The sequence below is a fragment of the Hyalella azteca genome, unplaced genomic scaffold (assembly GCF_000764305.2).
Source record: "Hyalella azteca isolate HAZT.00-mixed unplaced genomic scaffold, Hazt_2.0.2 contig17361, whole genome shotgun sequence".
Classification (NCBI taxonomy): Eukaryota; Metazoa; Arthropoda; class Malacostraca; order Amphipoda; family Hyalellidae; genus Hyalella; species Hyalella azteca.
The window spans coordinates 186,395-200,454 of record NW_025947148.1 but is presented as its reverse complement, the minus strand read 5'-3'; the positions used below and the strand labels follow the sequence as shown (position 1 = coordinate 200,454).

At 39.1% G+C, this 14,060-nt stretch overlaps 1 protein-coding gene across 1 annotated transcript; it reads left to right on the top strand.

Annotated features, from left to right (window-relative positions):
- The first annotated feature begins 5,186 nt into the window (after nt 1-5,186).
- Nucleotides 5,187-12,587, top strand: LOC108676574 (BTB/POZ domain-containing protein 9-like). The gene is made up of 3 exons (XM_018164674.2): nt 5,187-6,275; nt 7,418-7,630; nt 9,743-12,587. The coding sequence occupies exons 1-3, from the start codon at nt 6,217-6,219 to the stop codon at nt 10,656-10,658; spliced, it is 1,188 nt and encodes a 395-aa protein (XP_018020163.1). The 5' UTR covers nt 5,187-6,216; the 3' UTR covers nt 10,659-12,587.
- The last annotated feature ends 1,473 nt before the right edge of the window (nt 12,588-14,060 follow it).

Here is a 14,060-nt window from a genome sequence, read left to right as displayed (position 1 = left end):
TAATTGACAATGCTGACGTCTCATGCAGTTTTACAGTTCTTTCTTGCAGTAAGCTTCATGTTCAGACTCGTTTAGTTTGGTGCGTCTAAAAGCAGTTAATTAAGCGACAATTTCGAGCTCCCATAAGGTGGCATCCTGCCCGCCTCTCTGAGCTGCTCAATTTCTCGTTAATTTCATTCGACCCTGTAGGAAGCTTATCTGTGTTGCTCTTAAACAAACACTAAACTTTTCTCTTTACACATTAACCTATCACTTGAGCTAAAACATGACTGAACGCGTCTCAAACAAGACTCTCGTTGTTTCTATTCCACCATTGTTGTTAGCGCATTTTCTCATTGATGGAAAAAAAGGCTCTATTGTGCTCGTCATGTCCGTCTGTCTGTCTGTCCGTGACTTAACGTTTTCGTCGACGAGAAAATGCGCTCTCTGTCACTCACTGCAGTGAGTACTGAGTTATATTTTTTGTATATAGATGCAGTGAATTTTTACGTACGTACAGTACGGTATATGAATCCGGTAACCGTTTTGTTCCGTTTAGATCGCCTAAACAGCACGACTGCGAAATTTATTATTTATAAAGGAAATTTCTATAGCATTGACTTTGCTTCATTGCGCTTGATTGGAAGGTAGACATTTTTTATTTTGAAATGTACCAGCATGATCACGTGCAGTGTGGAATTCTGAAGGGAACTTTTTGGCAGACATGATATTAGTTCGACAATGGTCAAAGATTTCCTCCCATGAAGTTGCTCGGTAGTTCGTAATTGCCCGTTTCACTGTAAAAAGCATCTAGTGTTATTTACGTACCTACATTCTAACTTCTTTCTAAAATATAGTCCGTCTGGTCGTACTGGCTTTGTTCGAAAATATTATTTGTACAGGTACATATATTCTACTCAAGAATTCCACCTTGCTGACGGTTGAGTCTAAGTATACATGCACAGTGATTTGTTGCACACTTGTGCACTTTTATCTCACGTTTTTTTCATGTTGCCAATTTGAGTTGCAGCAATGGCTCTGTCCGTTTCTTTTAGTCATACCTTCAGTAAAATTTTTTGTTTGCAAGAATTGAACCGCTCTAATTTTTTTTATTACTCATCACAAATCATTTTCTCATAAAATGTGTATTATACCCTCTAGTCATTCCATGAGTTATATCTCCAACGCGTTAACCTTCTATTGTAAACAGAAGATAATAAGTATCATGTGTGCATATATGTATATGCAACTAAATTGTATTGATTACTAAAAAATATATTGGGATAGCTTAATTTATCTGCATTAGTGAGTGTATGATCCTGACATGCGTCGAATTAACGGACGTATACGCTGATCGATCGCACAGCGACAAAGCTTTGATATGCGCGGCACCTTACTTGTAAAGCCTGCTGATACGGGGAGATAACGAAATTATATTAGTATTCGTGATCTCAGTTGACATAGATAAGAGTTTATTATGGATATCTGCAAGATTATAAATAAACTTGATTTATTCTCTTTCAATTTAATTAACTTAAAGAATTGCGTCTTAAAAGAACCCGACCTCGAAAACATGTTGTGTTTGTAGAAGAACAATATTGCGGTTTGCTGATGTATAAGCTTATAATTCACGTAATCCAAATCATTTGATTCGCCTAATCCTATCAAACTTTAATAAATTCCACTAATTGTGGAGCATGTATGAGCTTATTGGAAACCAGATAATGTACAAATCCATTTTGAACGCTGCTATCAAGAGTCTGAGCTAGATTATAAACAATAAAAATAATTGCATGGAATCAAAGGATTACTGAGCTTCAGTTCATTTATTTGTTCGAGCGTTGATTAACTCTGCTAATAATCTTTATATGCTCCTCTTCCCTGGAAGCCTATGACTTATAAACATTCAGCTCTTCATTGCAGTCTATCAATTGTTATTACAAGAACGTATCGCCGTTCAGCTTTATCCCTTTATTAAGCTCACAATTAGAAGAAGGACCGTGTAATTAAAATCTCATAATTTAATTGAGAACAATTTATGTTATCAGAGTCAGACAGTCTTGAAGTTATACGCTACTGGCCGTGACCTGAAATTTTTAAGAGCATTGTTAGGGAAGAGCAGAAATCTTTTTTATATTTATAATTGAATCTTTGCATTGAAACCAATTAAAGACGGTGCATCCGCGGTTTTGCAATACTTATATTTGTTTCGCAAGTTTCTTTGCGGATCTTATAGTCTTAAATATAATACAAATCGGAATTTGATGCGGTTGATGCATCAATTTATTGAGACATTTTTGAACGCTTTATGTAAGTACTAATGTCACTATTTTGATTAATAGTCAGCCAAAAATTAATATGATTAGGAAGAACTGTGAGCTACCTAAAACGAGGTTTCCGTTTTAGAAAATTACGGCAATTGCCAAACCTGAAATATGAAGCACTAGAAGTGTAAATTAAAATCTATATTTTGCTATATTCTAAATTAAAATTTATATATTCGGCGCGCAGCCGCGCCCAACAAAATGGGGTGGGTCGGCCAGCAGAATTTTAGAACGGTAACTCCTGCCGTTTATTCTATGTTTTTGAAGCGAAATGTTTTAAACTGTTTTTTAATGAAGATAGGGCGAATTTTTGGTGCTCAATTTTGATTCTAAATAAATGGTAGTCTACATTAAACATTAACGAAGTTAAATCTGGATATCGTAATTCCGTGGCAGGCATGTCAAATGAGATACCGCATTAAAATCAATGCTATGTTGGTGTCTTTGGGAGACACCGTTTAGTTAAGGCTTGTGATGTTAAGTAATTCCGCGAAGAAAAATTATGATCGATGATGTGAAGCAGATTTAAAAAAATACATCTTAATGATAAGTTAAAACTGGTAAAAAGATACCTCAAAATGCGCACAACAAAGAAACTTTATTTATATCAAAACATACACGCAAAAATAAATCGATAGTAGTAGGTATATATAGTAGATAGATAGATAATTAATTTTCCCTTGCAAATCAAAACACTTTACGGTTATTGCACCGAAATAGCTTTTCCCCTTCATTCGATAATTAAAAAGACGATTTCGTGTAACTCGTAATTTTTTCGGCTGAGTCATATTATATTTATTTGTATTACTAGGTAATGGATTAGCTCAGGTTTGATTGCGTTATTACTATATTGTAACAACGAGCGAACGATCCGCGGTGCATGGCGATGCCGCGATAAGAACGATGATTCATGCAGATTCTGTTCGTTTTTGAACGCCACGGCGTTGGCAGTTCTGTGAGTTCTCAGCGTTCAGTTGAGGTTTTCAGTGCACTCTGAAACGTATATATTGAGTCTCGCCCTCCGGTATAACTCAGTAACTGATAAGCCTGGTTTGTGGAATGGTCCCTCCTGATACTCTTCCTCATTGATATTCAAGTTCCGGCACTAAGGGCATTCACTGTCAAGTTAAACACGCAGAAATACCGCTTTATTCCAGTTTTCTTCTGTACTGCGGACATTAACACACTTAGCATTATCATGGCCCTGAGTTACCTGCTCTGATTGCATTTGCATAATTTATTTTGCTGATGGATCTTCAGGTAATAAGGGCTAATTAAAAGTTCATGTGAGACGTTGATTATTATTTAATGGTTTGAAGCTTATTAATTGTTGCTTTGGTTTATTATGTTGTCCATGGTATCTGAGTTTCACTAATGTCTTACCAGATTATTTTTACTGAAGATGCACGCGTGAAAGGAACGGTGCGCTAACGTTATACTGCCTTTAATTCTCTCCTGAACTGCCTGACTCGAAAATTAATGAATTGAACTCTGAATTAAAATAATATCGGCCTACGAACGAGAATAAAGTTTATGCCAATAAGTTATTCAGTTCATTCACGTACCGAATTACTGACTGATGTGTTCTGCTTTGAAGGGAGCAAAATTAGTTGCGCGTTTTGTAGTTTAAATTTTAATGCGGCTTGAGAGGACAATTTCATGGACTGATTCGAAGCAAGTTTGTAGGCATCGTTTTTTCTCGTAACGAGTAAGCTTCAAGTTGGGATTAATGGAATCCATCTTCACAATATTAATGAGGAAGCCTGCTATTCTTAAATTTATTACTATGTTAGCTTTGTTTTTGTTCTAAGTTGCGATTAAAATTAAATTGTGCACAAAAAGCATAACACAACGTTATCTGCACGCGCTGATCACCGAGGCGTAATTAATGAGACGACGTAACTTTTCTACGAACATGTTTATGTATGTGCGCTCGTCTATACCTTATCATAATTAGGTTAGTCTTATAGATATTACTTCTAAGTAAAGTGGAGCAGCTATGCGTGTATCGTTAAGACTGTATATATTTGTGTATTCATACGGTAAGGGTTGCGCATATTCCAATCTATATGAATATGAATTGAATTTTTTTTCTTAAATTAAACGGTCATTAAAGTATCATCATCATGGTTGGCAGAAGAACTGCACAAAGAGGGCTCGCTGAATTTAATATTTCATATATTCAGATGCATAATTTTAACTCTGTTTACTACATTGATAATAATATGAGACTTTTAGAAGTGACTTTTATATCCTCTAGATTTGGTTATTTTTAACAATGTATTTAACAATGCAATATTTAAAAATAGATTGGATTCTTAAGCCAATAATGACTCGTTTCATTTTGAAACTTTCGTACAGGAATAAATGAAATAATTAAATATTTTATAGGTTTTCTCCTATAAGAAAACCGTTTCGAATGAAACTAATTGTGACTTTAAATGTAAGATGTGTGTAAAACCATAAAGAAGCATTTTTCAGAGACAAATTTCGTGCGCAATGAACATAATAATTAACTCTTTTCTTTTTCTTTCTTTTCAGATGAATTGAAGTCGTCATATTCATCAACAGGAATCAACAACACAGGACCGAATGCGAAGAAAATTCGGTAACGAGATATTCATTCTTATGAGTCCAGAACGTTGAACCGAAGTTCACCTGACGAACCGAAGGAACCTGGTTCGCATGCACAAGAAAAGGATTGTCCAGCCAGATTCTGACTGAACCACTTTGAATTAAGGAGTGCATATAAACCGAAAAAGTAAAGTTTCATGGCATTTCTCAACTCTAGACTTTTTGAGAAAATTTTGAGTACAAATTTTCCTAAAAGTTTTTATTGTAATTGATTCGGATTTTGCTTCCGGGCTTTACAAAATTCTGCGAGATCTTTTAGAAATTCTGTTTTGGCGTTGATTGTGCGAACTATCCCATCTGACTTTTCGGCTTGCCTCAAATTTTATTTTCTTTCTTGTGCAAACTGACTGCCTTTCTTCTGCAGCAACTCACTGAAAATTTGGCCTTTGCCTTTCGATCGGCTTCCTTGTTGTCAAGTCTTCGTCGTTGTTATGCGATACCTTGAGACTCTTTTTGCACGTCATCTCGACGCATGAAAGCTTTTGATTTTATGCTGTCATTGGCAATATGTGAGCGACATCAATCTGTACCGGGCATATAATACACCTCAGTGCCAAACTTGCAAGAGCCCTGACCTCTACGTGTAAGGATACCAGTGACCACAAGTCCGTACTGCGCTCTCAATGTGGTCAATGTGATAGTAAATTGCCCCGCCTAACGTGGTAGATTATTAACCAATACCATGCAAAAGCTTCCATGAAGCTGGTTGCATGCAGTGACGAGATCGCCTGTGTCGCGTCTCTTCATAAGTTTCTTCACTGATCCCACGAAGATAATAGCTCCATTTAATTACATGCTCTCCTCATGATGCTCGGCTCCTTGCTTCTGGCCTTATGAGATCGCTTCTCGTGATTAATGATGGCTAAAGTTACGGAAAATTGACCAGTTTTGTTGCAGTAAAAGTGAGTGATGGTCGAGATAAGTTCTTTGCATGCTTGGTCCTTTGAATGAAGAGAGTGACACGATCGAAAGGGCAAGTGAGAAGTTTGTGGACTGAAAACTGAGGCACGCGTTCATGAACTCTAGAAAATTCATGAACTTTCTTTTCACGAAAGTTCAAATAATATAAATCTAATTTCTTAATGTATTCTCAAGGTTAATTTCCTGATTTCTATTTCTTTGCAGATTTCAGAGGTTGTAAAAAATTGGTTCTTTCACAATTTATTTTTTTAGTTAACTTGATGAAAAATAGTCGTTTGGTGCTGGAGTTCCCTAGGTTATGGGCTCAGTCGCATGACTGTTTTTCTACTTATATTCTACCGGACATAAATTCCCAGCCATGGGCACCATGCAAGCTTGCGTCGTTTGCTCCTCCAGCGAAGATGTCAACAAAGACATGTGAGTTTATTTCTCTTCGTGTTTACATTTATTAATGAAAATCACGTTTTCTAGTAATTCCATAAATAATTTAATTATGTTTACACTTATTTTCGTATAGTGCAATATTCTCGCTGTGTTTCTAACTTCGTCGGGTCTAACTTTGTTTCATTGTAAATTTCTGTCTGAGGCATTGTTAAACTTTTTTTCACCTCTTGAGAATTATTCAGCACTATAGAGATTTAGCCCTTTTTGGTTCTAGCATGTGAGCAATGGCTACAAATTTCCACGCCTAGAGCTTTCAAACATGTTAAACACAAAATAAGCCATGCACCCCAGCCCTGATTGCGTAATTAATGTTATCACATTGAAATGTGATCGCTCGATCAAAGTAGAATGCAGAAATTACAGTTGTATGCCTGTTATCTCTTATCGCTGCCAGATTATGACAGTTGTTCTTTTCGACCGTTCTTAAGATTCAGTGGTTAAGTCATGCGTTACTCTAACAATGATATTTGCATAGGTTTATCTATTTGTTCCATCCGTATTTCGAGAGCAGACGTGCTGTATATATTGAGGAAACCATTCACTGTGATTATTCAACATTACAGTCATCTTCACTGAATTATTCAACATTACAGCCATCTTCACGGAATTATTCAACATTACAGCCATCATCACCGAATTATTCAACATTACAGCCATCTTCACGGAATTTCAACATTACAGCCACTGTCTCTTATACACATCTAGATGTGTATAAGAGACCATCTTCACGGAATTATTCAACATTACAGCCATCATCACCGAATTATTCAACATTACAGCCATCTTCACGGAATTATTCAACATTACAGCCATCTTCACCGAATTATTCAACATTACAGCCATCTTCACCGAATTATTCAACATTACAGCCATCGGCACCGAATTATTCAACATTACAGCCACCGTCTCCTTGTGAATCAAGTCACGAAAAATTCAAGAATTGGCAACAGGCCATGGGCCTATTTCTTCAGTGCCGACACTTCTATTCTATACTATCATTGCACTGAATTATTCAACATTACAGCCATAGTCACCAAATTATTCAACATTACAGCCATCGTCACCGAATTATTCAACATTACAGCCATCGGCACGGAACTCCTATACTCGTGCAGGTTTAGTCAGTTGTTCGAGAGCGAGCGAGGAGCGGACATCACGCTACTGGTGGGGTCGGAGAACGCCATGGAGCGCATACCCGCCCACTCGTGGGTGCTCAGTCACAGCAACGACTACTTCAGGAGCTTACTCGTGGGACCCCTTCGCAACCCTTCCCAGAACACCTTCACTATTCCTGATGTCCATCCATCACATTTTATTAACCTCATCAGGTGAGAATAGTTTTATAGTTTACCCTTCCTAAACACCTTCACTATTGATGTTAATCCATCACATTTTATTAACCTCATCGGGTGAGAATAGTTTTATGCGGACTAAGTTTAACCCTGATGGAGCTTTGGTATCTGATTGTGTCAACATAAAATAATCAATACTACGTAAGCAGTTAACAATGTATTTGCTAAGAGATAAGATATAATTAATTTATAGACCAAAAATGCAATGTTTCTGATATTTTAATGCATTCAAGTATCGGCAGGATTGGCATTGTTCGGATATTGATTGTATTGGCGGTCTGATAAACGCTGCTCAGTGAAGCTCTTTGAAATAATCGCAATAACCCTGTATACCGACCATTGATTGTTATCGTTATAGAATTTATGAGCCTTCAGTTCCGTCCGATATCTTAATTTTAAATTCTGCGGTCATAGGCACCTTTATGTGCGTCAGGTTATTGTTACTTTCTATGGTATTATTTGTAGTTGCATTAAAAAATTTTATTGCTCTTTATCATTGGTCGCCTAGGGTTATTTAGATTTTTAATTTCATTTCTGGATTACTTTATTAATATATTGATACACTTAATGACGTCTATTGTCTTCACTAAAGAGCACGAAACAAAGAATAGTCTCTTTTATTTTGTCACTTTTTGAATTTCTAAATAAAAGTACTGAAATATTTAAAAAGATACTCGTCGTCGGCATCCGTCCGTCTCGAGAGACGATGGGTTAGCTATCGGTCCCGCCTGCATCGCCGAGAGTGGCTCTGCAGAACGATCCTGGAGTGACAATCCAATCCACAGCCATCACAGGTGAAGGCAGATGGCTGTCGCTGCTGCGTCGCCCGCTGTTTCCGTCTGAATCTCCTCTGAGAGTCGCCATCGCGGCGCTCGACCTCAGCGCAGGACACGGCCTGCCCGACAGCGAGTCTCCAACCCTGGCGGTCAGCTGCTTGGGTCTCCCACGAGGATGGGTCGATGCGGCACCGTTTCAAATCCTTCATGCAGATGTCCTTGAGGCGTAGTTTCGGGCGTCCCGTTTTCCGTCGGCCTTCCACGAGCTCGCCATAGAGGAGGTCTTTGGGTATGCGGCCCGCTCCCATCCTACTGAAATGCTCCAGCCACTTGAGACGTCTCTCGCTGAGAACTGAGAGCAGACTGATCATATTTGATCGCTCTAGTACCACAGAATTGGGAACTCTGTCCTGCTACTTGATCTGCAGTATGCGCCGGAGACACCTCATGTGGAAGCCGTCGAGTTTCCTTTCGTGCCCCGCATAGGTGGTCCATGTCTCGCAACCGTACAGGAGAGTGCCGAGGACGCAAGCCTTGTAGACGCACAGTTTAGTCTTCACGGTCAGGCTCGAGTTGTTCCAAACTCGCTGGGTTAATTTGGCCATGACTGGACTGTGGCGGCCCTAGCAATCCTGCTGTTTATCTCGGAGTCGATGGACAGTGAACTGGAGATACTGGACCCGAGATAGGTAAAGTTCTCGACGACCTCCAGGGTGTAACCATCCAGAACAATGCTCGGGGGAGTCCCAGTGCCCTGGGACAATACCTTGGTCTTTCCCAGGCTGATGGTCAGGCCAAACTCTTTACAGGCATAAGCAAAGCGGGTGATAAGCTGCTGGAGTCCTCCCTCGGTATGCGATGCCAATGCCGCATCGTCGGCGAAGAGCATCTCGCGGATTAGGACCCTGTTGACCTTGGTTTTGGCCCGAAGACGGGCTATATTGAAGAGCTTGCCGTCGTGTCTGGTGTGTATGAAAACGCCTTCGTTACAGTCCGCGAAGGCGTACCGAAGAAGCATGGAGAAGAAGATACCAAAAAGCGTGGGCGCGAGCACGCAGCCCTGCTTCATTCCGCTGCTGACTGGAAAAACTTCTGAGGTCACACCGTTGAAGCAAACCGTGCCGTGCATATTTTCGAGGAAGGACTGAACCGATATGAAATGAACCGATAATCGTATCGTCCATACGTTATAATTTTATGATTTCCATTCAATGAACAGCATTTAAGTTCACAATGTTCTGTCTTCATGTTCTCATTATAAAAAAAAATAAAGTTAATATATAAAAAAGTTAATAACCTCGTTTCTTTTCAGGTGGTTATACGGATGTGGATGTGTTGCGGAAGGCACCCAGTCTGCCCTGGGGACGCTGAAGGTGGCCATCGAGTTCCTGTGTCCGGAACTGGTGCTCCACATCGTCGACCACCTCTCCAGGAAACTCAAGCCTTCCAACGTGCTCCAGATCCTCGCTTGGGCAGACCTCTACGCCCCTAACACCCTTCCCTCTGCACCTCCTCTCTGTAACGATCCTCGTGACAACATCCAAGGTGATTGTCAACGCCTTTATCCGTCCCTTAACCCTCCATCAAAAGCATTTCACGTCTCCATGTCTGAACCACATCATCTCGGACATCAATGTAAGCCCTCACTACACCGCTTGAAATCCGCTCCTGGTCGCATTATTGTAGCCGACCCAACCGAAGCGTGCGCGATCCTTGTTCGCAATTGCTGGTCTCATATTAACGCCCATGCCGTCGAGGTTTTATCCTCGGAGAATCTTGAGTCAATTCCGCACTCGCTTCTCCTCAAAGTCCTGAGAAGCGACTCGCTCGTCGTCCCCGACGAGTCGTTGATCCTGGATGCGATGTTTCGTTGGTCGAGTGCGCAATGCCGCAGGGAACACCAGCCGATGACGCTCACGGGACGTCGGCAAGTTTTGGCTGACATCCTCACCACCCCAAGACTACTGACCCTATCCGCGCAACAGGTGCATCTGATGGAGAAATTCTACACCAGCGAAGAAATTGAGTTTGTCAAACAGAAAATCAAGAAGAAAAGCTCGTGTCCGAATGTCCCCAGCTTGTTCCACGATGTCGTCAACGAAATGGCCCGACCTCGCAATCAAGTCAACAACGGTTCTCACGGAGCCCCTGATGGCAGAAGACAGAAAAATACAAAGAAGGACTTTATCATGAATTTTGTTTCAATCATCGCACTCGCCATCGACTGACGGAGGACACCGTCCATGTTCGATTCTTGTTGCCATCGATTGGGAGTTTTGCCATGGAATATTGACTGGAGTCTTCATCCTGTGATCTTAGCTTTTAGTTAAATTTACTATAAGAGGAGCTTTGTCTTATTTTAAATTTTTGTTGATCTCATTATTGTGAAGTATTTAAGTTCCTTCTTCTGAGTACTCTCACCCCAGAAGGCCAGTGTTCCCACTATGAACAACTTTTATCTCTTCTTTTTGACTGCATTTTTGATAATTCTTATTTACTTGTCATTATCTCTCACCATTGCCTTGATAGATCACCATTGTTCACTATATAGTCCACTGTTAACTACTATCCATTGTGAACTACTGTTTGTCACATTCAATAATAACCCACAAGTGTGTTCCTTATTCGATAACTCTCATAAGTCCCTTATCATGCCCGAATTTTCTTATTGCATTTTTTAGTAACCAGAAAACACTCATTTGATTTAGCGGAGCTCTTGCCTGTAGTGGCCCTAACATTAACTTGTAGCTCGCATCACTTTCGCAAGTGCAGTGGAAAAATACGAAATTTTATCTGTAGAAACATTACGCCTTATCTTGCCTTTTAGGATTAAACACGTAGCATTTAAGCTCATCTAAATATTTGACGATTTATTTGATTGCTAATATATGTTTATTCTTTCCAAGAATTTAAAAGCAAATGAAGGCCAAGCAAATTCACTCTATTTCTGTTGCAACTTTTTACGAGACCAGCGCCATCATCAGATCAAAACTCCAGGAATACAAACGTCATTATTGGAATAACTTAATTTACAATGAAGTCATGAACATGAAAACTTATTGTTGAATTGTTAGTAGAAAGATTTTAATGTTATTTACTCCGTAATCTGGCTCTTAAATTCTTGGTTGATTTGCGATTTCAGCAATCAAATGATACAAATATGTATACGTTTTCAATTGCAAGTTATCCATTGACGATTGGTTTTGAACTAACAAATTTCTATTGAAATTGATAAGTTGTGATTTGAGACTATCTAAAATGATTGTTGTAGCTGTAAGCATACATTGGAGGCAATTTTATTCTTATGTAAATTTATGGAAATTTATGTTTCGATTTTCTGTTATTTACATACCTGATAAGGTATGTAATAAAAAGGCCGACCATATACGATTCGTCGCAGCTTTACGAATTTACGACTGATTCACACTGTTGAACAATTCAGGAATCGTCTGAGAAAATTTTTCTCACGAATGACCGTTCTCAAAAATTGGTAGTAAAGCTGCGAATGGAGTTACTGATAAATTTATTTAATCCGTTATATGTAAACAGGAAGCTCTTGATTTAGTTTCAATCTTTCAAGTACTTTCGAATTTCTCTAAGTCTTTAGCAACACATCTTGATACATTCCACTGATTTGTGACGAAATATCAATTGTATAATATTTATTGTGTTTATGTGGATGCTCTAATACTCAGTCATGCAACTGCCTTGCCATCGTCTCGTTGCTGCTAGCCGGGATCGGCTGCCATATTTAGATTGCTCATAAACTAAAGGAAGTAGTACGATTGCTTAGGAGAGGACGAAACTAATAAGTCTGTCTTAGTTAGCTCAGTTGTTGGACATAGGAACTAAATATCAACTAATTCATGAAAACTCGTTCAAATTTTTCAAGTATAAAACCGTCCTCACGCGTGTCCAACAAGTTCAGTTATCGGATCGTTACGTTCGACCAGCGAATCAAATGGAAAATTTGTCGCGTTAAGGAGCGTATAAAAGCATTTATGGTTATGATTGTCGTGAGGTCTAAACGTTAAAATTAAAGAAATTGTGAATGGTAATATTTTCTACCTATTATCCCATGCCTCAAATTTGATTAGTTTTTGTTATAAGATATCTTACTTGTGATGTGCCTTTGTATTACATATTCACTTTGAGCGTGTAATTTTCTTCATTTTCCTCTCACTTATTTTAGTACCTATGACAGTTAGTTTAACTTTGAGCTAATAGAAGAAAGTATATAAATGGTATGGCCGAACACATTTTACACACAATGGACGACTCCGTACAGTGGAGAAGGCTTAAAGATGCACCTCATCAGTTGGTTTTTAACGCAATATTTTGTCATAAACATTAAGCTCCCTCAGCGCTACTGGGACTTAGCGTATGATACATATAAATACGATATGATATCAAGGGTTAGGTTGGAATGTATGTAACATATAGTCTGGTCGTAGGTACTAAAGGTGGATTAACTGTGGATAATAAACTGAACTTAACTTAACGAATCTAAACATTACATGGATGAATATTTAATGGATTGTTTTACATCCGTTTACAAAAATACTACAGACGGAACCAGTACGACGGTTAACGTGGTAAGGGTTATATAGAGCATTGAAGAATTGCATGAATTTTTTTCATTCAAGTTCGACGTCACTGACCTATTAACAATAACGCAAGAATTAGTCTTGAGTAATCATTTTGATTTTTCAATCAATCGCAATTTTTCACTTGTACGCTTCACGTAATCTTTCTGTTTAGACTTTAGACCTTCAGTCATCCGACCGAAGTTTACCTGGACATAAATTGTCATTCGTAGTCAAACCTCTTTAGTGGCGAAATACTTCGGTGAGTTAAGTCCTGCAATTTATTAGTCTTTCATTACGGTATTGATTCTGATATGATACATTTTTTTGGTTAACTTGGATATAATTTTGCTTATATTTGTTTATCTTATGTATTAAGATAGTTAATATTTCTGATGTCATTCTTACAGAAATTACGTTTTCAAGATTGCCCAATAAAACTCCTTGAAACCTGAGTATCTAAATTTCGCCTAAGCCACTAGGGCTTAACAGAGAATATGTCCCCTCAAATCCAAAAATGGTAACAATTAGAATTTTGGCAGCATAAGTAGTAGTAGTAGTAGTATTATAATGGTTTGCTAGCGCTTCAGCTATCAAGCTGTTTCGCACCGATGGTCAAAGTATAACGTCACCAGCGAGGCGGAAGGTCTCAATTATTTAATATCACAAATTGTTCATCACCCACAAAGGGCAGAAGGTCTCAGATGTCCAGCCCGCTGAAGCTGGCTCGAAGGAAGCAGCGTTAGCATCTCAAAGAGACGAAGTGACAAGGAGGGACAGGTGAAAAGCAACAGAAACGAAGACACTCGAACAAGAGGTCGCTTACACGGGACGTCGGCCGCCCGCGCGAGAGAGACAGAGAAGTGAAATGTAAGGAATCCTACCTACATAATAACTTAATGTAAGGAATCCTCCCTTCATAATAACTTAACCCCACAACTGAGACCTGCAGTCAGACACCGCGAGCTCTGCGGTGGGGCGCTCAAGAACAATCCCCATAGGAGCGCGAAATCCCATAGGACTTTTGACGAGCACAGACACACG